This window comes from Aptenodytes patagonicus, chromosome 4 (genome assembly GCF_965638725.1).
Source record: "Aptenodytes patagonicus chromosome 4, bAptPat1.pri.cur, whole genome shotgun sequence".
NCBI classification, from domain to species: Eukaryota; Metazoa; Chordata; class Aves; order Sphenisciformes; family Spheniscidae; genus Aptenodytes; species Aptenodytes patagonicus.
Window position 1 is genome coordinate 55166452 of NC_134952.1, and position 26206 is coordinate 55192657.

The window sequence follows — 26206 nt, forward strand, 5'->3', positions numbered from 1 at the left end:
GAATAAGCTCTTGCTGGCAACAGGCTCTGAACCACAGAGCTATGATGGACAGATGAACAGAGACTAATTCTCACATGTCGATACCTAAAATTTTAAGGAAGCAGTTCTCAGATGATTTAAAGTAGGTATGTGGTGCATCGTGACATGAGAGTTTACTGAAACAACCCTTTGTTTCTCTGTGATACATACACATCAGATGAGTTCCTGTATTTAATAACTCAAAGCCAACAAGCTGGTCATTTTTCCTATACCAGTCCCAAACAACATGGACGCAATTGCTTCTGTTCTTAATTCCCATGATGAGGTCTTTTTTCAACATTAATTCAGTTATCTTCCTCTTTTCCCCAGCTCCAGTGGCTCAAAATTTCATTTAAAATCTTTGCGCTTGGCTGAAATTTTCTATAATCAGTCTCAGTCTCAGAAATTATCCTGAAAAGTTTGAATAAAATTAGGTTAAGAACCCTAATAAATTTTTTTTGTTTGGTTTTGTTTTGTTGATTTTTGAGTTCAACGGATCTCAATGGGTAAAAAGAAAAGTATATATTGCTCTTTCCAAATCCCAGGTTCTAGAAATTCAGCTTCTCTCCCTTTTCCTGTAAAATGCCATTCTCAATTCAAAGTCAGCCCAGTTTCAGATTTTGTAAAACTCTGTACTCCTGGGAAGAGACATCCAGCAATTCTAAATTCTGAATTCCATTATAAAGAGACATTTTTGAGACAAAAAGGCACATGCCCCTGCAGTGTTTGCAGTGCCATGACTGTAGCAGTGACCTAGCATTACTGGTCCTGTTTCCATCTTATGCTTCCTTTTGCCTCACCCCGTTCACCATCACCTCTCAGCAATCCTACAGCTATCGCCAGCTTGCTGAGTTTCTTCATTATTTTTAAAGGAAATTCTAGATGATCAATACAGTGTGCAAAGGCTCAAAGCTTTCAAAAGACACTTTCTAAAAAGACTTTCAAGGGCTTTCAAAATGTTAATTCAGATGCATTGCAATGCTATAGGTTTCCATCTAGTCCCCATGATGGACAAACAGTCACACATTCTCATGTTAGGAGAAGGAATTTAGGAGACTTAATTTGACATTCAGGAGTTTTAAATTGCTCCGTGCAGGCCCCACTGTCCGGAGGCCGCGACTGCACAAGCAAGTAAATACTGGAAATACTGGAAGTATTTCATTTTCTACAAGGGGGCAGACTTAACGGTACAAGAGCAACCTTTGGGTAAACCCCGTATTCTGACTGTTTATTTAGTAAGGCTTCATGTTCACTTAACGTGTTGCTAATGCAGATTTACCACAGGAGAAATATTAACAATAATCTTTGAATTGTAATTGCTATTAATAGTTTCTCTCCCCTGGAACTCTAGCACATACAGAAGAAGACGTGATATCTTATACCTTATTTGTGGTGATTAAAAATTAAAAAAACCCAACAACAAACAAAGTCCCTGGAGCCGCAAAAAACTCTCAGACAGAATGCGCCCAGCTTCTTCCTATATTTGCTATTCTAAAGAGCGAGCTTCATGTCTGCAGTAATGATGCTGAAGGTCAGATATGATATCAGGCATCCCAGAGGTAATGCACAGTAATTTATTTTCCTTCTAAAGGACTAATTATTGGCATGTTCAGGGTGGGCTAATAAACAGGGAGCTTGAGGTTTTGTGACTGATTATTTACTTGGCTATTATCTCAGATCTTTCCTGAGCAGGTAGGTTAAATGGGGAGTCTCTCTTGTTCTGTCCTTGAACAGAAGTTTATGATATTCTATAATTAAGATTGCAACTATGTTTTCATTTTAAATTAGATTCCTGACATTTTGTTAACATTGTTAGAAAGGTCTTGCCTGAGTTTAAACATGCATGTCATCTATATGGGGGTGGGGAAAGATGGAAGAGTAGGATAACTTGTTGCTAAAAGTTGATGTGGATTAGAATAGGCGATTTTGACATTATGCAATCTTTTACAGTTAAGGATTTTGACCTTTTGGCTAAATCTTATGTCAGTCTTTAGTATCTTAGAAGCACAGAACCTTAACATTGGGTTTGTTATGCATGTTTGACAGCAAAAGAAAACACGTCTAGCATTGCAATTTGCTAGATTGTGTATTTGCAAATTCCACGTTTGCAATGACTGAATGTTAAATAGACTTCCTGGGGTTTGCTTTGTTTTGCAGTTGTAGTGGCACAAGAGCAAACGGGTTACAGGGAGAGCTGAAATAAGGACATGGGGCAGCACTGAAGAGGGGACACATGGCAAAAAACAAGATGAAGGAAGGGACAGCTGGGAGGGGATCTAGAAGGGGGATCGAAACTGTTAGGGCTGCTGGGAAAAAGTCTTGTGGAAAGCATGAGTTATCCACATGGATGTTCAGTGACACGGATCGAAATCTTTGGCAGGTCTATAAGCTCACAGGTAAGGTAACTTGTATTCTCTGGCTTTCTGGCTTGTAACCTCAAAAATCCCTGAGACTCTAGAATCTGTTGATCAGCTCAGTGTTCATTTCCCAAACTATAGAAACTTCCTTCCCCAACATGAATTTTCATTTAAGGATGCTGCCAATGTTTTTGTTAGCCCTTCATGTAGAACACAGATTTAGAAATAGAGCGCGCTGAGTTTTACTCCTGATCCTAACACTAACTCCATGATGAGCCTTGGGCTGCTCATGTAACCTCACTCTGCCTGACACCCTGCCAGGAAAGCAAAAATCACAAAATATACCCACCTTTGTACATGTTATGGAAAATATAAACACTCATTATTGTCACTGTATGGTTGGTGTTTTTTCCACGATGAAGTTAATGTATCAGTTAGACTTTATTATAAGCTTGCATTTTTCTTTGATCTGAGTAACTTTTTTTTTTTTTTTAATGTGCAGAGGAATAAGGGAAGAATAAAAGAAAAACCCAAAGGAATTAAGAAGAATGAAAATTATAGACGGACAAGGTTGGGGTTTTTCTCCTCTCTGCATGGCTATAATATTTTTTAATTAGTTGAGATTTTTCAAAACAGCCTAGAGATCTTAGAGCACTTGCCTTTCATTAAAATTAATGTGGAGGTGGCTTTTTCTGAACTGACTGGGGTAAGACACAGCGATTTACTGGGTTCTGCTTGTAGCTCTGCACTTCTGTTTTCTCTCAACACTTTTATCTGCTCTGAGCAGTAGGTTTTCTAGGCAAGAGCTCTCAGTTGCAGAGGGCCCACCAGAGCGTGGACGCTTCTCAGCTGGGGATTTCTCATGTTGCTACAATACAAATAAAGACGAGTCGTAACTCTGAGATGTGTGCATAAACTCCCTTGGCTGCTACATCATTACATAGTAGTTGGGTTAAAAACACAATAATGCATCATATCAAATAACAGTATTACAGAAAACTTCCTCTAGGAACAGATGAGATGCATTCTTCAAATGAATGAAACTGCCCCTGCAAGGACTCAGTGAAACAGGCCAGGTGGCTAAATCATTATGCTGACAGACTAAACGTATTGGAAGTTCTCTCTTGACCCACATGCTCTTAATAAAAGGTTTTATTTCATTCCTTTGCACACACAGGCTTCTGTTGCAGTCTCCCTTGAGAGAGCTTTGCTTACCTCCTGGAGTCTGGAAAACATTCCCCTGCTCTTTGCACACTAATCTGCTCTGGAGGACCAGAGGTCCTCATCAGACTGCTCTGCCCTCTAATTCTTCCCTGAATGCCTGCTTTCAAAACAAGCCAAAAAGGGAAATGAATGCTTATTCCATCAGAGGTTCTGGCATGTTACATTAAACAAGCAGGGCATGTGCAGAATATATATGTTGCGGGAAGAAAGAGATGTTAGTATCAGGTTAATCTTGCTTTCTACTCAAGATCTGTGTATAAACAGGCACGAGACTGGAAAAGGGCAGCAGTTAACTGTTTCGTGCACAAGCATGACAAACTGCATCTTTTTCACTCCCTTAGGCACTATCATTGTTAAGAGGGAACATTATGAACTTCATACCGCCTTTCAGACAAGGATTTCAAAGCGCTTGGGAAATATAGATTTGCCGTCATCATTTCACATCAACTCACTCTCGACTAGAAGGCAGCCTTTTTTTAACAAGGAATGGAATTACTAGTCTGATAATAACATCTTCACCATGGTATAGGTGCCTTTTCCTCAAGTGGTGTATCCGCTATTTGAATTTCCAAGTACTTAAGCTACGTGCAGGGAGAGAACCAAAGTGACCCAAGAGTTAGTCCAGAGCGTTGTCCGGAATGACGGGTGAAGATGTTTTGAATCTTCTCTTCCATTCTTTAAGCGATAGTAGCACATCTCAGTCTGTTCATGCTCATTTATTTAAATCCAAAGCAACAAAGGAAAAGTCCACACTGGACCTGATGACACTTGGCAATGATTCACAAGTGGAAATTTCCTTTTGGCCTTATTCAGTGATGGATTTGTATTCCATATTGTGTGACAGTATAAAGTGAACAGTTTTCACTACACAGAGCAACAGTACTATTTATGTAACTCTATAATCCACAGTCCTCAAGCGACAACATATGCTTCGGTATTACCTTGCTGCTGTAAGATAGCTAGCCCTGTGTTTTGGAAAAAATTGAAAGCACAACTTAGCCAGCCTTTTATGAAAAGCCACTGTGGTCTACTAAAGCTGAGAGTGAGCTGAAGAAGGGGCACTGGTTGTCTCCCTCTGACTGTGCTAGCACCGACCCTGCGCATCACAGGCATGATTTCAGAGAAGACCAACAGCTTTAGCAGCATGCTCAGGCACCGACCTCACGCCTATGGACTTCCTGTACTTACTTATTCAGGACAGGGAGAATACAGATCTGAACACTGTCACTTCAGATCCTCAACAGAAAGGACACAGGTGACGTGCTCTGAGAGTGACAGCTGCACGTCACAACTCATGTAACGAGCCTTCAACATAACCATGCAACACAGCTAACTCTCTTCATAGGTTGTCCACCTCTTCCTGATTACCAGCAGCATTCTACACACAATGCAAAGCAGCATTTGGCCCACCAGGGACTTTTAGCATCTGTTTGGTACCACATACATGACCTCGCAGTCATTCCAGACTGGGCCCAGCAAAACACTTCCCCTTGTACTTTGCTTTAAACATATTTGTGATCTAGTGAAGGGAACTACTTGTGCTGAAGTTTGAGCCGGCAGTGGAGTGCTTTGCTTTCTTAGTCCCCACACAGAACGCCCACCAAAGTCATTAGGTGGGATGAGTGGAGGGCTAATGGCAGTGTTTCAGTTTACAGCGATCCCCTGTGAGATGCAGTGCGTGCCTTTAAAAGTGTCGTTCCTTGCACTTAAGTATTTACCACAGTACTCATACTTCAAATGGGAAATAATGCAACTATGGAGGCAATAATGCAACTAGTGTGGGTGGTACCCAGCCAATTCTTCTTACACCTACAGCATATTTTATTCCAGAAGATCATATTAATGCTATTATGGGAATTACAAAATTGTTATAATGGGACCTGCTAGGCAATATTTTGTATTTGGAAACTTAAAATAGTAATGACCGCCCTAAATTTTCACTACAGCTGCTTTTCTTCTTCAATTCAGCCTGCTGTCTCTCTGCAGGCTCTCTAGTTTAATGACTGTTCATCCTTTCATGTTAGCAGAAAAATACTAACTACTGGATAAGGGAGTGTATGTGTGTACTAGCAAGATCATTAGTCTGCATAAATGTGACAGCAGAGTTGCACAAGAAATGCCACAGTTAGTGGTAAGCACAAACTACAGCTTTGGGTGTAAAATACTGTAATTACAAGGGATGGAGAAAGCTCCACAGTTTTTATCCCCACAGAAATCGATAGTGGTGCAGACTGCTGCTCTTTGCTGGAGCAGGGGCAGTCTGATGAAAGAGCTTATTGATTTATCCAGCTGATGCTACTGTAGTGAATAATAGACTGGAAGAGAAAGGGTTTGTAAATTAGACTCGTTCAATCCAACATTTTCCAGGATATCTTTTATGTACAGCTATATAGAGATATGTATTTACAAGTGGGTTTTTGTCAAAGCAACAGCCCAGTGACTCCTGGTAAGAGGGTCTGTCTACAGTCTGTCAACTACACTCATGGTACTAAAGTCAACCTTCAAGCTCTCACTAAAGACTGACACTAAGGAGGAAGCACCAGGGCACCTAGAGCAGGATTTGGCTATGGTGCAGGTAAGCACCTGGTCAACACATCTCCCGGAGGGCTATGGCCACAGAGGAAAAGTGGCCGTGGCTCCCCCCATGCCACCTGTGCCATGACAGACCCACTGGCATGAAGATGTTGGAAAAGTCTGCTGTGGATCCACAGGTCCCCAGGCTAGGAGAAATGTCAGTGCCAAGCCAGTCCCCACCAGCCTCAAACAACGTGGAAAGAAGCATGGTGTTTAAGGAATGAAAGGAGTCCTGTATTTCTTCTTAGCTCAGCAGGCAGATTTGCTATGAATCTAGATCCACACCAGCAAAAATGTTAGTGTTCAGATTGGTTTTGCATAAACTGAGAAGGACAAAGAAAAAAAAAGAGAGAGAGAGCAGCAGGCACACTGCCACCAAGTACAGCAAATCAATCTTCTCAGCAGTGATGGATCAGGGAGCAGGACTGTAAGTTTTACAGGTATATGAAACCCCGCAAGTATAAAGACACCATTAAAACACTGCCATTAAATTCTAACACTGAAGGATGATCACAGGCCCTGGAGCCAAGCAGGTCAATATGTGACTGTATATTTTTCATTACCATTTTTTATATACATATATATGAAGCAGAATAGGATTCACAACAGCCTCACCCTCTCTCCCGCTGAAGACCTCTGCTTTATACTCAGCATCCACTTTCACAAATAAAATGCAATATACCATCAACAGATAAATGAGATCCCTACAGGGCTTTTATTCTGCTGTTCCATTATATCTACTTTTCCACAAGATTTCTGCTTAAATGGCTCTCTTTATGCACATACACAAAGATGACATACACCTGTCTAAATATAATCCGATAGTGAAGAGCTCTTCTGTATGGGGAAATGTATCTTTTCTTCCTAATTTACCATAGTGACTTATTCACACCACTGGAGCTAGGGGTATGTTAGCTTCCCCACTATAAAAGTCACCAAGGTGTTATACAGTAAGACGTGGCTGGATTTTTTTTTTTTCTATCTTTAGAAAAGAAAAAGAGAGGAGCTCTGAATCTCACCTTTCTGTCTTCCCCATAAAAACAAATGCTTTGAGGAATTACAGCTTTGTAGGCTGCTGACACTGACTAATGGTTTTTAAAGTGATGAAAGTGTTTGTGCGAGCCATGCTGAAGAAGCCTTTTTTGTAAATCTGGGAAACCTCAGAGCAAATGGCCATGCTGTGCCACAGGGTAGCTCAGAGATAGCTGCCAGCACAGTAGCCACCTATATGGCACTTATTCAAGAAGTAGACCTATTTATTAGCTAGTAGCATCACTTTTCTGTCATTGTGACTATTTCAGTCAAAAGTAACCTGCCTCAGAGAATAAAAATTCCTGACTCCTTTTTCATGACAGAAACGCGCTTTTTTTGACATTTTTAAACACAGAGGTTAAAGTTAAACTTGGCCAGAAATTCTTCTTTAGTAGGAAGATATTTAATGTTAAATCAAAGCATTTTATGATTTGGACACATAGATACCGGCTAGTTACAGCCACAACTCTTTGGGCAACAGAGAGCTGAGACTCAACAGAGAAGTACTGCAGAGAGACAGGATGAAGGAACAGGAGAAAGGTGTATGTGAGGATTTTGGCTCGGGTTATTGTGCTAACGAAATGTGAAAGGAAGTTTCAACGCACCAGCAGAACAGAGAAGACCTCATTTTTGAGAAGGGATGGGGTGCAGAGAAGACTAATTGTTCGTCAGCATATGTCAGAATCACACTAAAAGCCTACTTTTTTTTACTTCTCGCCCTTATTAGTCACAAAGGCAGGACCATGGTGTGAACAGGCGCAGGCAGAATAGACTTCAGTGCTAGAGCTGATCTTCATGAGGCTGCAGCATGCTGATAACTGAAGTTTGCACAGGCACTGCATGGATACAGGGTACCTCTTTCTACTACAGGGCACCCCAAATTCAAAAAGGGGCATAACTACTATATGTAGAAAGACATGCACCCGCCGTTCCTGACAGTAAGAAGCCACAAGCTGATCTGCTTTGCCAAGTTTACTCTTTTGAAAATGCTGGCTTTGCCCTAAACCCTCTACTTTTTATTTGCATTGCCGTAAGAGTCACTGCCAAGCTTCCCTGGACAGATGCTGAGCCGGTATTAGAGAGAAGGGCTGTTTGGTGGGGAGGGCAGGGGGGAGAGGGCTCTGTTATGAGGCTTTCTAATTCTTCACTGCTCAACTTCATAAACCTCAGACAGTATTACATCCATCTTCATGGAAGAAGAGTGGGGTGTCCAGACTGGTGAGAACTGGATTCACTCATTTCTCCATCCTACAAATGATTCTGCGACTTTAGGTCATTGATGCTGATCTGCAGCTATTGCAGGTTTTTCTGCGGCCACGTATATCTCAGATCCCGGAGGCGTCACAGCAGCACTTACCCTGCATGCAGAGCCCATCAGTGCAGTTCTTGGACTGCAGCACCAGCCCCTCGCAGTCCTTCCCTCCATTCTTCGGCGCCGGGGCTGTGCACTCCCTCCGGCGCCAGTGGGTGCACTCTGTGCCGCAGGTGGACCACTTGCTCCAGGATGTCCACTTGCCGTCCACTGAGACAAGGAAAGGACATGACTTGTTAGGGGGTACATAAAAGTGAGACTGAGCGAGAGCAATGCATGTCTCGGCACAAGCCAGCCTGCAACTCCCGGCCATTCCCAGCAAAGCAGAAGGATCGTCAGTCTGCTCTTCTTAAAGTCCTATTTCTGGCGTGTAAAAGCACATTTGGTCTCCCTCTCCTTTCTCTCTGCCCTGGCCCCATTTCTGCTCTTTCCTCCCCCTTTTATTAACTTGTCAGCAGTTTATCTGTGCTCAAAGTGTACAAGAAAATGAACAACAAGTTGGAAATATGTTGGTTTTTTTTTTTTTTGGCATTTTTAAACACAGAGGTTAAAGTTAAACTTGGCCAGAAATTCTTCTTTAGTAGGAAGATATTTAATGTTAAATATTTTCTATTAAAAGAAGTATCTAGAGGTACTGATCTATTTCACATAAGCAGAATCAGGAATGTGTTTAGCGCCTTTCAAAATCCTGCAAATGATTTTCAAAAGCACTAAATTGAACAGCTGAAGAACAAACAATGAAATTGTTCCAGTGACACAGCCTGACCCAGGAGTCTGTCACTTGAAACAGCGACCTGAGATGAAATTTCAGCTTTTAAGTTTCACCCACCACTAAGATCCGGAGTTGGATGGCCAAACTTCACAAGCTAAAGACAACCCCACTGCCATCGATTCCAGTGGGACTGCAGAGGTAGGAAAGCACTGGACAATAGGACAAATGGCAGAACATTTGTCATAGAAAAGCCACCAACTACCTTGCGTGTCCTGAAGCAATTTTGTATTTTTCAGAAGTTTACATTTAAATACCTTTTAGAGGTATGCATACACATCTCTTTCCAGTATAAACATCTTTGTATTTGAAGTCAGGTAAACACGTGCCTCAAATTTAACATCCACACCCCAGACGCACCACTTGCTGTGACAGCTGGACTGAACAGACATTGCAAATATATTTACACCACAGTTTCTTTCTATATTCAAATTTCAGTCCTTCTCCAGAGCTTTCAACCTTGATCTCCTATAATTTGAAGCTCTGAATGTCCCCCAAATCCCCTGAATTACCAGGGCTGAGACACGGGTGCAAGCTGCATCCAAAAGTGGGTCTGAATCCTCTGCTGCTTGATATAATGTGCTCACTATTTTATCTACTTACATAATATAATTCCATATTCATACACTGAAATGTTGGATTTATTAATAAAGAGAAGGAGGCTTTTGTAACTAATAGTCTTCTCCTGAAATGACTGGTGACAGACAAACTATTTATCTAGGGCTATGTACTGTTCATACTGAACCTGGACACAGAGTGGTGCAAGCTATTTTCTGAACACTCTGGCCCTCGCAGAAGGCACCACCGTTGAGTGGGGCAGGATTGGTGCAGGTCCTCGTACGCTTCTGAAAACCTCTCCCACATCGGCTGTTACACACTGACCACTCAGTCCAGGTAGACCAGCCTCCGTTCACTGAAAAGCAAGAGAGAAAGAGTATGATCGCGTAAGCAAGCCATCCTGTTCAGCCCAAAGGCGCCTGTGGCTCTGTGTCATGCTGCCTCCGACAGCAGTCACAAGTGATGGCTGGGAAGAGCACGAGAAGCAACACTGAACAGACACAAACTCACGTCTCCAACATACCGAATGTACAGCATGCCAGAAGTCATTGTACAAGTCAACGAAATGCTGACGCTGAATGAAAAACACCATTTGATGACTATTACAGCTGGCAGGTGACCTGCCTTCTCCTGAAAACCGACCTGACCCAGTACTAAGCACCTGGTAGCATGTGTGGCATGGCCAAAATCTCTGCAGGTTCAGAGAGCACCCACAGCTCTGCCAGCCAGGAGCCTGCACTCTGAAAGCTGCACCATTTTCCAAATGGAGATAACCTGCACTCCGGCTCATTCTCAGATGTACCCATCATCTATGCACGTCGAGAGACCCCCATGCTTTGATTAGAAATTGATAATTTTCTTTCCCTTTCTTTCCAGAAGGTGATTTCAGGATGTCAGGACAACTTCACTGACCCCTCTGTGGACATAGCTGGTGCATATGAATGTCTCGGCACTTCCATAAGAGATATTTAAGCTGTTCAGAGTGAATTCACACTAAATACATTTTTATTATTGGACTTTGGGAAGATATTTATCTCTGGGAAGATATTTATGTTGACTCTTTTTCACCCACCTCAGTTTCTGGGATAGATGAATGGATGAAAAAGGAGCTGTGCTGCTCTATGTAATAATATCATCGCCAGGGTATGGATAACATACTAACTGCTCAGATTCCTTAAACCCAAATGTTTGTGATATGACACAACCCTTAAGCAGCTCTGGTAGCAAACCCCATAAAAATGGCTGCTCCCCTACATACATCTCTCGACTGCACTGTTGAAAAAAATGCTGTATATGTATGAGGAAGAGTTGCAGTATGCCTCCATCTTTATGTTTCTGCATTCATCACAGTTACAAAACACAGTGCTCTTGCATGGTCCATCCCTCAATATCATAAACACTGCTAATCAACTCAATTCAGTCAGTTTTCTATAAAAACTGAACTAAAAGGCCCTCATTGTAACTTCAGGGAAGCAACTGCTTACAATTAAATCTAACTGCTACCCTGAATATGAAATGAATATTAGGGATAATCATAGGGATTTTTTCCTACTTGTCTATCCTATAATTAAGCTGATTGTAAGGAACACCAGGACAGTCAGCTGGCACATTGTCAGAGCAGGTTTTGTTCTGGTGGATACTCCCGCCTGGGACGCATCGGGCAGTAACTTTGCAGGGGCAAAGGCTCGGACTGGTGGGGCAGAGTTGCAGCGCAACACAGCCTGGAAGAGACCCCAGGAGGGCATCTCATCTGGTCCCTCCCCAGCCAAAGCACGGCCATCCTCAATATTAGAGCGAGGCTGCAGATGCAGACACAGAATAATGTTATCCCATGCTTCGTATTCCCCTGATGTTTATTTTTAAGCTAGGTTGTGTGCCTATGAACTGCAGTCCCAGAGTGCTTTGCTACTTTGCCCCTGACATCAGAGTATGTTTTGGAAGTAGACACCAAAAATAAGTTTATTTAAAGAGATCTAAGAAGGTGGAAGATTCTGCTGTGCTCTGACACTCTTACCAGTACCTGGAAGCACAAACTTCCTTTCAGTTTTACTTTTATTTCTGAAAAGGGACACTAAGAACCTGAAATGCATTGGTAGAAAGCAATGCCTTGGATGCTCCTGCTGGAGGAAGTGCACTAATGTCTCCTTGCTGCATCCAGACGGCATGTGTTACGGCAACGGGAGCAACCTCCTTCTCTTCAATGAGGCAACCGGCTGTTTGTGTAGGTGCCTGTTCCTCCTTTAATGCCGTTGTCTGTCACCAATAAGCCAAGATATCAGATCTGTACTTCGGAGTATTTTTGGTAATGAACCCTGACTGCAGTCACTGCATACAGCTGCAAGTCAACAGGCAGCACAGGCGGCCCAGCCTGGTCACTCACCACAGGAAGAGTTGCATACAGGCATTTTGCACCCCCCTCCTGTCCCACCGCTTGCTTTGAGCGTGCGTCCATCCATGTGCAGCAGGACGAGACGTCACTTACCATAGACAATCACAGTCGCTGTGGTGCTTTTCCTTTTGGCCACAATGTTTTTGGCGACACAAGTGTAATTGGCTGTGTCAGAAAGCCGGGCTTGCTTAATGATCAGGTTGTGATCGATGGTGATGTAAAAATTTCGGTCTTCCACGGGATCAATCACCTCTTCGTTCTTCAGCCACTCCACCTTAGGGTTTCAAAGGGCCAGAGGGGAGGCAGTGAGTCAGCACCAGGACACACCACAACGGGCACAGTATCTGTGATTACATTGCTTATCCCAGAAAGCGCAACAAGTCAAGCCACATCACGAAGGACTCACCTGAGGCATGCCAACTGAAACAAAACACCACAGCAGAAATGCAGGAGAACACCCTTCACGCCTACCCTTTCCTTCAGGTCCCCTTCCCTCCCACCTGTCCACACAACAGCTGTCTTGCCTTGCCTTGAAAATATCAACGCATTTTCAAAGGTTGCCAGCTACTGTACAGAGACAAATAGCTGATCTATGTTTTCAGAGTCTGAGGCAAGGGATAAGGAAGGGGTGATACCTTAGGACCATATCTACAAACAGAAAATTCCCTCACAACATCAGAAACCCTAAAACAGCAGAGATCTCATCCATCCTTTTGTATGTCTTGTCTAATTAGGCAGTTAATAATGCAGTAAACTTGTATGTACCTGCCTTGGGTCTAACACAATGAGGCCCTATACCAGAGTAGGTCACACTAATTACAAACACGCCAATGATGTTTTTAAGTATACATGTACTCACATGTACATGCATGTTATTGTTTTGCTGCAATCAGGATTAAACAAAATAGAGACAGTTACCAAGGAAATAGGGAATCACAAAAACTACATCAGTGCTTATTTTTCCCTTTTCTTTATGTAAGCTATATTTTATTTTAATAAAGCGTGATTTCCTTGGTTACACAGAAAAATATTTTTATATGTGATTTTTAATCTAGACAATGTTCTCTTTATTGCCTTCCTAAAGAAACACCCTATTATATCCCAGCTGACTGCTGTGAGCCACCCTAATAAAATTTGGCTGCAAATCTAGTAGCTTGTTTTCATTTGAATTGAGCGTGCTCTGAAGGATGGGACTGGGGCCCTGGATGGATCAAAGCCGGGCCTTCATGTCACTGGATCACCTCAGCTTGTGCCCAGGATTTAATTAAAGGAAGAAAAACATAAACACAATCAACCTGCCGGACCCGCGAGGTGCTAACTGCAAAGACCTGCTCTCACAAACCCCACTTTTCCAAAGACATTTGAGGAACTGCCCAAGCATCAACATACCCCAAAACCAACAGAGAACCTGCTCCCCCCCCTGGAGACAGCCATACAGACTGCCCCGAGCTGTGGGGAGAAAACCGATGGCCTCTCCCAGTGTTAAACACAGAGGGCTCGATTCATCCCCAGACGGAGCCGATCCAACACTGCAAGACCAGCACTGGCAGATGTGGGCTTGGATTCAAGCTGCCCACCACCCGCTCCCCATCTTTAGCCCTACTTTAAGCAGCTCCAGCTCCCCTACCCCAGTTTGGGTGGATGTGCATCAGGTGTGAGCTGCTTCCAAAGACGTACACCTTAGTGAATGTAAAGCCGCTGCCCTGAGGAAGGCTTGATTTAAACCCTTCACTCCCACAGCAGATTGCTGCAGTATGTGGTAGCCTCACAACCACGATACTGTATAGCTTAAAATTGGTGGTGCAAAAAGGGCTGTGGAAATGGATACGTGTGTCTGCGAGGAACAGGGAAGGAAGAAAAAAGACATAAAACTTTGGAGGCTGTGTTTCTGTCACTACAACGTTCATGTTTTACCATGGAAGATACAAGCTCTTAGTCAATAACCTGGTTTTCCTTGCCAGGATGACTAAAATTGTTCTTCCTCCTTTCTTGAATCCTAATAGGTATTACGTATAATCAAGACAGACAGATTCCTGTTCAGTCAATGGCAATGCTTAGCTCCTTCCTCACCCGCAGGTCAAGTCTGCATGCATCCCAGACTGAAAAACAAGCCAGAAGCTTACCTCTCCACCAGTGGTAGGCTGCCACTTAACACCTGCCTCTCACACAAACAAAATGTCTTTCTTGGTTTTTAATACCATTATTTATTTCTGGGACGGAGTACAGACTTGTGTCAGGACTCTAAAAGATGCTACACGTGCTGCCACAGCTGTGTACATATCACCTTCAAATCCACCTGTACTTTTCCTGTGCTCTGCACATTGAGGACATCAGGACGTCAGTGAGGACAGGACTACAGTCTACATGGTCTAAGGCTCAGTCTAAAATGTTTCTGGTACGCCCATCCGATCACATACTCTAGCAGCCCTCAGCGCTATGCATGGCTCCATGCTCCACACGGTTCTCTTTTTCCAGTACTCTGCAACACTTTCTCTCTCCACAAAAACACACACATGCATATTCAGTCTGGGTCTCAGCTGATTAGACAAAATTAAAGCTATGAGCATTAAAATCCCTGTCATCCCTGCAAAAACACCAAAGATGATATGAAAACAGGAGCTGCCAATATCAGAAAAAAAAGATACTCTCTACAATTCAGTATACTGCCTCTGGCTCTTCACCAAATCTCTTAGGAAAAAGATCCTTTTCACCTAATGGCTCACAGAATTTGCTAACAATAAAACGTTAAATTTGCAGAACAACAGGATGTCTTTTTTTCTGAAAAATCTGTTTTGCCAGTACATCAGTACTGTATGTGCATATCTAAACCCCATCTCTTTTACAAGATATCTCTTTAATACATCTAATTCAGTCTTCTTCTGGCATCCAGGTTTTTATGATGTCGTGAGTCTGTTCGTGTTGCAAACTGTAAGGTTGTCAAATCTGAACGGAGGAACTGATGGATGATTTGACAAGAGGCGAGAGTCTCCTTTCATACACGTTTTACCCATCAGTAGAGCAACACAAAAAAGAGCACACCCCTCCAGTGGTTGTGTTTTCTCCCTCAGTCCTTGTAGAAATGGTATCTAATTAAACACATTACAACATGTAAATGAGACTTTTGTTGGTACTTATTTTCAGTTACTAACGGCCTCATTTTGTCTGGTGCAGGTGACTGCAGTGCTCAGCACCTCCAAACTTCAGATTTATTTTTTTGAGGTAACCAGAATAGGTGGGAGCAGGGTTGTTCTGTCACGTAAGTAGGAAGAGATCAGGTGTCAAATACAAAAGAGATGAGAACAAAGTGGAACGAGACAGTGTGATTTATGAATGACAAGTATGCAAACTGTTATTACAGAAGTTAAAAGCAACGATCTCTTTTGATGCTATGTCATTCCCCAAGGCGCAGCCCCCTCGCTGAAGTAGGCTGTTAATCCAGTCAACGCAGAAACTTAGCATGAATTTAATTCTGCTGCCTGGATAACGGTGACTGGTGCCCTGGGGAAACCACCATGCTTGCAAGATGCTGACGGATGAGGCACCGGACATTTATGTGCCAGAGACCTGCACCCCTCCGGGCGAGCGGACAGAGGGGCAGCAGGATACCCATGGGCATTTCAAAGTGCACAAGATGCCTGTCTTCAGGGTCATACCAAATCACGCCCTCATAGCTCCGTTTTTCAACTCTCTGGAGAAGACGTTTCTAGAGCAGATGTTTGCTTTTGCCTAAATATTGAGGATGTATATTTACTAGCTATAGTCACAATGATTCTTGAACAGGTACCTAGCTCTATTTATTCAATTAAATCAGGCATGTCCCACCAACTGTTATTAATAAATGTACAGATGGCTGTGCATATACATAGAAAAAGCCTGGGCATCAGTTTTTCCTTATCATAACAGAAATCATTTAATTGGCAACAATACTGCCATGAAGGATGGGGTAAGTGTTCCCTTGTGGAGATGACAGCTATGGAAAATTACAACAACATGCAACTGTTTTTTCTTACATACCAGCCCCTTGGAACAAAGCAGGCACAAAATCCCCATTTCTTTTTTTAGTTTTCCACTCAAGAAGGTATTTTTGTCATATGTTTGCAAACTGACTGGCAAGAGAAAGCCCCTCTGTACAGGTGTGAGCACACTGAATGAAAAAACACTCACAGCAACTGCGGATGCTTAGAAGGTGGAGCACGCCTGAAGTCAGCTACTTTTTGGTCAGCGCTCCTTAGTGCTCTGGATGTAATTTGCAGGGCAGTGAGGCACGCGGCTCCTGCCAGCTGTGCTGGATCTACACATCCAGTGCTGCTAACATGCTGGCAAGCCCTCCACGAGACTGAGACGTCCCCGCGACTGGTAGAGGAAGCGCACGATCCAAGGCAGCTGTAATTTAGAGCAACATACCTTGTAGCGTCTTTTCTGTCATCCCGCTCCCCAGTGAGAGACAGATGTGTTGTCGCTAATTATTCTCTGATTGGTATCGGGAGATACATTAACATAATTGGCACATTTGTTCTAATTAACAGAGGGAACCTGCCACATGCCACCCAACATGAAAAGCGAGACCATCAGCAAGAACAGAAAATCCGCAATCACTGCCCCGGCTGTACCTTGGAGCTGCAGCCAGACCCGTGCTGCTGCAGGATGTTTCCAGCAGCAGCCTGAAATAAGGCAGCACATGCAGAGACTAAGACTTGCAAAGCCAGGCCAGACTTCTGTGCAGACTAAATGAACACAGGGAACATAAATCACAGAAGCGATTACATATGCAGGAAAACCTATTACGGAAGCTAATTGCTGACACAAATTTAGCCATGCCAAGTTACTAGCATTACTAGACACTTAAATCTCTTGGCACACTTGCATATGCGTGACTGTTTGAGAATCTGGTAGAGTGACAGCACATCTGCTCCAAAAAAACCCCCAAGAATGGAAGAGGGATACAAGCTCATCTAGATCCTCCCCTCCTGATCGTACGAGTCATTCCTTACACCTCTCGCAATCTCAAGAAGAAAGTCAGCAGGGTGCAAGTCCTGTATCCTGGTCTCTCATTGCCTCCACCACACCAACCTGCCCTAGAGTCATCTTCAGAGCAGAGAGCACCTGCCAAAAACAGCAAGTCTTCTACCCTCTAGACACAGGCAAAGCCCTCCGGTGCCCATGAGTGCAATTCTCCAGAAGAAACAAGATGCAAATGGCTGGGAGCAGCGAGAGATTTGCCTCAATAAAAGGCGATTTAGGATTCTGGGAGGTGAGGCCATTGCACCCCTGCCTTCCCCGTGCCTGGCCGATGTGGCAGGATCGCTCTTCATCTGGTCCCCCAACCATGATGGCGTTGCGGCTGGTGTTCTCTGCAGCTGTGCTGATCAGTCACAGCGGCACCGCTCACCTTGCCGCAGTCAATGCTGAGCTCGCATCGCCTCCAAGAGCCACAGGGAAATCACAGCTCCCCTGCTTCACCTGAATTGTAACAACAGACACGCATCCCATACCGTATTGATAGTAAGGGCACACATACACATGTCAGTAAGAATAAAACATTTGTGAAACTAACTACTGATTTGGACACAGTACAAGATGCCCAAGTGAGACTGAGAAAACTTTAGCAGTTTTCATACGGGCTATTGAGCCAGCAGCGATTTCAGGTACCTTGAGACTTGAGTGCCTCTTTGAAGAATATTATTTGATTTTTGGATTTGGTTTCAAATGCACACTTTCATCCCAGCAACTGCCTGCTGAAGAGGATGCTGTCCTCCATGTACTACTTGCCGGAAATAGATTTTGTACCCATTTAAGGTTAATAAAAAAGCAAAAAAAAAGGTGGTCTCCAAAGAGGCTGAAATTACAGCTATGAGAGACTGCAAAACACATATTGAGAATGAGACAGCAAATGCAAACCACCATAACATTTTGTTCAGTTGCTGCTACTGTGCTTCTGCTGCCAATAAGGGGAATTTGCATTCCTGCTGTGGAAACACTTCCTTAACTGCACACATATCCAGCTTTCTGCTTGAGTACTAAAATCTACACAGGGTGCACGTACAGCTGCTGGATGTCTCCGGCCCTATTACAGCTTTGCTTTATGCACAACAGGGAAGTGAAGCCTCAGAGAAGAAACTTCAAAGGCTGAGGTGGACTGGTAGCAGCAAATGGAGAACTTAATTTCATAGACCCTCAAATTCAAATACAGATCACGGCATTATTAACCAAAAAACACGGCGGCTGCCATGTGGCCACCAGGAGTTGCTGGGCTTCCTTTCCCACCTGAAAGAGGGGCTTGAGCTGGAGGTCCCATGGCTCATGTGTGTTGGTTGGCACTTTTGGCACCACGAGGGCATGTGGGCTCCCCAGTCCCTGAAGCAACTGGGAGGGGTCTGTTTGGAAACAGCTTTAAACGAATTACCAATGTGACGTCTGCGGTTCTTTGGTTGGATGGAAAGATGGATCTCATTCTTCACAGCACAGAGCTATATGCTTTTCAGGATCATTAAATTCAATAAGGGAACAGGATGTTGGGGAGTGGCTGCAGTCCCTGAGGACGGCCCCTTTCCCATTCTCCCTGAAAGTTGCATAGTGCCTGTTGTCGTACAGACAACTCCTCCTACCAGTTTTAAAAGGCATACAGGATTTTGTCCAGGTTACACTTTTTAGTGAAAGAAAAGCATCAGCTCTAGAAGCACACAGAAATTCCTGAGCAAAACCTAGCAAAACCTGATCAAACGACTCTTGAGTGACAGCTGACGTGTGTTCTGCTGACTGCATTTTGGAAATACTCCATTAAAACATGGGAGCATCGTAATTCTTCATGCCTAAGGTGAGCACTGCATCTGAAGAAGTTACTGCCAGAGGAACTGACCAAGGCACACACTATCACCGGGTGACTGAGGGTGCTGGTAAGAACCGGGGGCTCTGCAAAGCCCTGCCGGCGATACCTCTCACACTTCAGGCACCACGAGGCCTGTTGGCTATAGGGAGCAAGAATCAGTCGGTGTCAAAGTAGGACCTGATGGACTAATCTTGTAGGCATACAGAATAGTATCTCCAGGATGAGGAGCTATCTTCTCTAAGAGGAAAGTTGGGAGGTATTCTCATCTACCTCATCAAAAAATGCAGCTAAAAGCTGTCCCCCACATTGCGCATCTTCCAAAAAAATGTGTAAGGTAAAATGCTGCTCTTTCTGAGCACAGCCTGAAGAAGTTTGTGTTAGCTAAACCAGCATCCCAGAGCCATCTTTGCTGCAAAAAGCAAGCTGTAGAGAGGATAAGCTAGCGGGGTTCATGTCAATGCTCTTGTAGAAAACCTCCCGTTGTAATATTTGATGGAGGAACTAGAAACCTAACTGTTCTCCAGTCTCACAGATCATCCTTGCCTGTGGTCAGATCCAATCATACAGCAACTTGATTCACTTAGGAGCACGCTCTGCCCTCACTGACATCAGCATCAACGGAACTGCACTGGAAAGGAAAAGTATAGGGGTAGATCCCATAGAAAATTCGGGTCTCAAAAAACTCGGTCCTGCAAGAAGATGTGCGCATCTTGGCATGGGTTTCTGCACTGTGGAAATGAACTGGTAGGAAATGTAAAAATAAGGCCACCTAATACACTAGCAGTCAGTATATTTCCTGGGAAAGCACAAGACCCAAATGCAAGCCTATCCTTAAGCAGGGGGTTGTAACCTACCTCTCATGCTTCTCAAAAGAGTGCCCTGATCACCCACCAGTAGATTGGGGCGTAAAAAGTATGTAAAAAGGAATAGAAATGTATGGGACCAGACACTGACAATTGCGGGGAGCTTTATGCCGTACTTTTGGAGAAGGACAGGCCTGCATTGCCACATCTTACCCAGTGGCTCTCCAGGGCAAAATAACTGAGCAGTCCTCATTCATTTTGGGCTGTGCTCCTTCTGCACACAAACCCGCCTCCCCCTGCCCGCTCTTCCTCCCATTGACACCCGAAGGCAGTTCTGCTGTATGTTGCAAGGCAATGCAAAGGACAGTGTCACTTCCCAGCTAATTAGTATTTGTGGTCACAAACTCCTCTACTCGCCTCTCTTAGAACTCACTTTCCTGCCGCGAATATAAAACACTGCCTCGGCGACACACACCTGCATGGAAATGCATACACATGAACTCCCAATTAAGGGATAACTGCTGCAAAACATAAGTAGCTCTTATGAAACAAAGCAAACAGTGGTCATATTAATAATCAATTAGATGGAGCAGCCACCTGATGCTGCCTATTTGGAGAAGTCCCCAGCTTCCGTGAGCTTTTGCCCGTGCAAGAGCAGCTGAATAAAGTCTGTGTCACAGTCACCTTGACTCGGCAAAACACCGTCTTCTGCCTCTTGACTCAGGGATGCTTTTCCCCTTGCTCTAGTTCCTAATTAAAGCCATGAATGTGGATAAATATGTCCAGTTTTAAACCCAACTGGGTCACCAAACTGTACGTTACACCCTGTTCTGCAATTAAACTACTCTGTGAAACACCTCAATTATAATTAAAGAAGCAATTATCCCTCTGTTAAAGGCACCGCAAATCATACATTTCAATGCAAAAGTTCGTCTGGCAGCTTATGGCATATTATCCAATCTTACATCTCATTGATGTTTTGATCTATAACCTATCGCAATGAGCTGATTTGATGTGACTTGGTGTCTCTAACTGTATTTTATCATGTGCAATACAATGCTGGCATCTTTCAAAGAACAAATTAAATGAGCTAAGGGGTTAATTGCTAATAACTCTGCCATTACTGTTGGAGCATTGCAGAATGGGATCCTTCCTGCCTTCTCAGGTTAGGTTTGAAAAAATGCACTCACAGAAGAGAGTGGAATTGAAATGGATGTTTCTGTTGACACCAGGGAGCTGCAACTGTCTGATTTCCGCTGAGCACCATCAGCTCCCGCCGAGTCTGGCAGGTCAGGCTACTTATCTCACCACCTTATCCTATTTCTCCCCATTGAGGAAAAGCAGAAGGCAGGGAAGCATGGAGCTAGGGCAGGGTGTTGTTTGTTTTTATGTCCGTTCCTTTTTTTTTTTTGCCCCCCACAGCAGGAATATGTGAGTTTGCCCCTTCACCCCTCAGCTATGTGTGGAAATCTCAGTGTAACATCGCCTGCGCTGGTCCTTCTGCTGCTTGCCTGGGCCACGCACTGGAAAAGAGAAAACATTTACGCGGGTGTTTCAGAACCTGTAGGTAGGTTCAGCTTGATATTGGCTATAAAACTGGGAGTGGGGAGGCATGCCACGGTGCAGCTGGCACCGACGCTGGTCAAGGCTGGTGGGCAGGGGTATATGGCTGCAGAGAAGCTGATCTGGTTTTCCCAGAGACCAAGCAAACCCTCGGTTCCTCACTTTGTCCCAAGTGAACAAGCAAGACGCACTTTGATTTGACCTCAGGCCATGAGGCTGGTGTGTGTATTTTAACACACCTTCTTCTATTTGGATCTTGGGCTTTTTTTTTCTAGTGGTTGTGATCTGAGCCTACTCTAATGCTCGTCATGTCCTAGTGGATCTGAGGGACTGGTAAGTGCTGCCTTAAAAGCTTTGCCTGTCCATCTCTGTCTTTGTCCTTCTGGCCCTCTGCAGCAGCTGTATGCTGCTATGTGGTTCAGATCTTCAGTAATAGTAAGATCTGCTCCAGCATTGATCCATAAGAGCTTGACACAGTTAATTGCAATTAAATATGCTGGGAATTATAAGACTAAATGCCCCAGCTACTGAAAAGAGGACAGAATGTATCCCTGAGCATGGTTGTTCCCACCACTTTGAAATACCAGGAAAAAAAGAAAATGAAAGGGGAGAATAAAATGAAAGAGAAAAAGCAAGGGGAAGGTGCTGGGACTCTGGACTCCAGCATTATGTAACACTGAATGTGTATTTTGTACAGTTTCACAGCGTAAGCTTTTCTTCCTCTGTTTTGTTGTTAAATCCAGTGACTACTTCAGAAGCCAGTAAGTGGAAAACAAAACAAAACAAAACACAGTGCCCAGCGTGGGAAGAGTCTGAGGTACATGCTCACCAAAGCATTTGGAAATGCTGTTCAGAGCTGCAGCGTATGCATTATCCTACTCTACTTGGAATCAAAGCAGTCTTTCAACAAGACGGAAAATAGCCTCAGCCTGCTGCCTGCCTTCTCCCAAGTCCTTTCTTACTTAGTTACCTGTACCATCATATCAGAAACTTCTCTGAACAAATAAACGAAGTTTTAAACAAAGAACTCATTCACCTCTAAATTAAAATAATCATGTAATCCTTCAATCCACCAAGTTACCTTTCATCTTTCCATTTTTTTAAATTTATCTTACCAGCTTCAGCGAGTGGCTGTAATAAAGTGTCATGTTAAGGTATTCATATTCATTAGTGTTCAGGTCTTTGTTCTTTTAATAGTGTTGGAAAGAATCTACAAAGAGGCTGTATTAGGCGGCTGTCCAATCTGGGTGTTTGATCTCCTTCTGACTTCAAAAGTCAGAAGAGGAAAAAAAACAACATCGAGAACGGTTCTTTTGAACGTCAGACAGGGAGTATATGATTTCTGAGCCTGCCAAGTGTTAATTGGTGTCTGCCCCGACCACAGTACAAATAAGATTGAGAGCCAGTTAATGTACAGTCATGAATCTCGGCTATTGACAGAGTGAGTCAGGATACTAGAAGGCAGGAAAAAGTGCAATTATTATGAGAGCAGCTCACAGAGGATCTTTTCAGAGATCACTTCCACGCATCATTTTAAATCATGCTGTTTGGGTCTCAGCTGCCTGACCGGGCATTACAATCCTTTCCGAGGGAATAACCGGACTGGCTGCTGAAATTTCAGAGGTGCTTGTAACACTGCGTTCAAACAAACTACCCGTCGTCATCAATCTCGGTTTCTAGCAAAGGTAATGAAGTTCCCCAGTACTATCCTGCACCGCCTGAAGAACATATCCCATTACAAACACTCCTGTCATGGCACAACGGCAAGTTGATTTGATGCAAAGAAGCATCAGAAAGGAAAATAAGAAATTGCTGCTAAGTTCCTGAGGAAAGCCAACTGATTAATATTACAGCTGTCAGCAAGCTGGCTCGGCAGACCTAAATGCTCTTTACAGTTTTGGGGATCTTAATGGGGAAAGAAAACCGCCTATGGAAAAAGAAAATGGGAAAAATCTTCTATGCTAATTATTCCTTCTGATGTTTGTGGACACATTTCTGCAATTCTGATTAAAACTAAACTTGGGTTAGATGGGGAGGTAACACTTTAAGCTTCAACTCCTGAGAAATCAGTCATCAGTACTGAGTGACAGCCACTTTGCTACTTAGCCATGACAGTCTAACTTATCCTAATGCAAATTGGCAACAGTTTCTTCTGTGCATGGCAGAGGACAACCAAGGAGAATTCAGATAGGGGAATTACCGTCATTAACAATCAATTTTTCTCTTAACAGCTGCAGCGGATTTAGGATTTCAGAGGCCCCCCTGTGACTCAGAGACACCCCTCCCGTGAGCAATGAGGCTGAACCTGGAGCCACCACTGCACTTAGGCAAGCTCCTGTTCACAGGAACACCCGCTGCTGTCAGTGGGCACAGATTTCGCTGAAGGGTGGGCTCACTCCTGCCAGGTGGAGGGCAGGCTACCCACTCCGGGTTTACTTAAATGCCAGTAGGAAAACCAAGTAAGTCCCTGAAGATGGATTATTAGGGAGACACATTCCCTACTTGCCCCCACCTCATGCTGCTTCACCTGGGAGCCTGTACTGGACCACGGTACATCCTCTTGTGCCGAGCTGGCCGGTTGGTGCACACACGAGCACGTGCACAAACACGTGAGGGAAATATAATCTGGCAAACTAAAAATTAAAACCTTTTTATACTATGCTTGAAAGGTGCCTCTCAGAATAAGTGAAATGTTGTTTTCTTTAAAAGGAAAAGGAAAGATAGTAGGCTGGTATTAACATGTTCCACCAGCTACGTGTCCTTTGGATGCCAGATATAACTGTGATTTTTGAAAGGGAAGAAAAAACTGAAACCAAACTGACCATAGCTCTGTCCAGCAAGGCACCACAATCCAAAGCCATTAATCAGTTCCCGACCAATCTTGTCTACGAGCGGCAGTCAGTCAGCTCTCCATTACCACCCATTCATCATGCCATGCCCTAACTCACTGCACCATTAGCCACCGATCAGGCCTTAGTTGGGATGTCCAAGTGCCAGGACACTGCTGTTGCTGCTCACCTCGGCTACTGGGATGCCTTCGGGGGGACGGCACTGGAGCAGGACCTCTTGCTCCAGGGACACTTCTTTCCCCAAGGGCTCCTGCTCGAAAGTCTTCCGGAGATCTGGGGAGGGAGGAGGAGAAGAAAAAGAATTAGTAGTATTAATAGCTGGTCGTTTAAATTACATTTGATTGCCATACTGCATAAATGCGAGAGATCTTTCTAAACAGAGAAAATAGCATTTCTGCTCCCTGGAAAGTGAAGCACTTAAAAAAGACTGGGACATGTTTTCACTTCATTCCAACATTAAGCAGTCAAAGGTTTCACAGTGGATTTATTATTTATATTGTGGTAGAGCATGTGAACCCAGCGAGGATCCAAGGCCTCACTGTGGAAGGTCATGTCCAAACACAGAACAAAAGGCGAAACAAGTCCCTTCTTCAGATAATTTATGGTTGGTAAACTATGCCAGTAAAGTATTAAAGAAAGTTATGGAAAATTAAATAAATCTGTAAAACTACAGCACATAGGCTGAGTTGCCTTAAACTCATGGATGAAAGTGCTTGTGCTGCGATTTAATGTACTTTTAGTTTATAAGCATTACCTTTACAGCTTTAGCTAATTTGTCTTCACCTTATCATTATCCCTGCAGCACTAAATAGATAATAATAATAATAATAATAATAATAATAATAATAATAATAATCGTAATGTGGAGCTGAATGGTGCTTGGATCCCTGCACAGCGCCACAGAAATGTGGCAGGCAGAGAGGGCATTGAATGCACCTCCAAACATCGGACCAGTTCATCATACTGGACAGCTGTGTACTCTGGCTTTTTTGTAAGCTTCTGTAATATCTTTGTGATGATAGTAAAATGGACTTGAGAAGTTCGCTCCTTACCACTGGCTCTGTATTTCTGCTACGGACTGGCACCCTCTCCGCTGTGCTAGGGAGGATGGGGTTTTGAAGAACAGAGCATTCAGCCCCAGTAGCGACTGGGGATATTTCTCCCTGCTTGCTGGTTCCTGCTGCAAATGGACATGGGGCCACATTCAAAGTCACATCAGAGAGCTGGCCTGACTTTAAAAAAACCCTTGCAAAAAAGTTATTTTTATTTTACTTTTTGTTCTGAAGTCAGACCAGTTCCCTATGCCAGCTCATGGCGAGGTTGCACGAATACTTGTGTCATATTGGAAACAAGTCACATGGGTACAATTTAAAAGGCAAATATTTCATATTTTGAAGCCATAAACTGTGGCTGTGCTGGAAAACAGATCCCTGAATTGAACCAGTTTACAAATAAACCATCCAAAGAGTTATTTTTCATCTAGATTACCTTCAAGATCTCATTTACAGCTGACTCCACAAGGACCTGCATCAGCACTACCAAAAGGCAAAACCTGGGGCAGGCAAATGCACAGATGGAAAAGGAGATGGGGTATCTGCCACCAAAATCAGCTCCTCTGAAACTCACCTTCGGATAGCACAAGACCTCTGACTCTTAGCCTATATCGGGAAAATGTGGTTATTCAACTACCTGGAATTAAATGTCAATGTAATTGTACCATGGGAAAGTTCTGACATAGCTGGAGATGCTGATATTAACTTAAGATGATAACGTGGTAAACTTCTAACGTCCTTAAACCCATGCATTTCCTTAGTGAAACTGAGGCATCTCTGTTCTTCCCCTGCACCACAGGCACGAGAGGAGAAACCCCTAACCCCATTCCCTCCCCACCACTGGCATTCCTGCTCCCTCCGGCACACAGGGCAGGGATGC

General features: G+C 43.7%; 1 protein-coding gene across 2 annotated transcripts in view; it reads right to left on the bottom strand.

Moving 5' to 3' along the window:
- Window positions 1-26206, bottom strand: part of UNC5C (unc-5 netrin receptor C) — a 272875-nt gene that overhangs the window by 43958 nt on the left and 202711 nt on the right. For both annotated transcript variants that reach the window (XM_076336783.1, XM_076336781.1), the window contains exons 4-7: window positions 24444-24547; window positions 12327-12507; window positions 10032-10199; window positions 8563-8727 (exon numbers count right to left, since the gene is read on the bottom strand). In XM_076336783.1, coding sequence (XP_076192898.1) covers window positions 8563-8727; window positions 10032-10199; window positions 12327-12507; window positions 24444-24547 — 618 coding nt within the window. The remainder of the gene's footprint in view (window positions 1-8562; window positions 8728-10031; window positions 10200-12326; window positions 12508-24443; window positions 24548-26206) is intronic.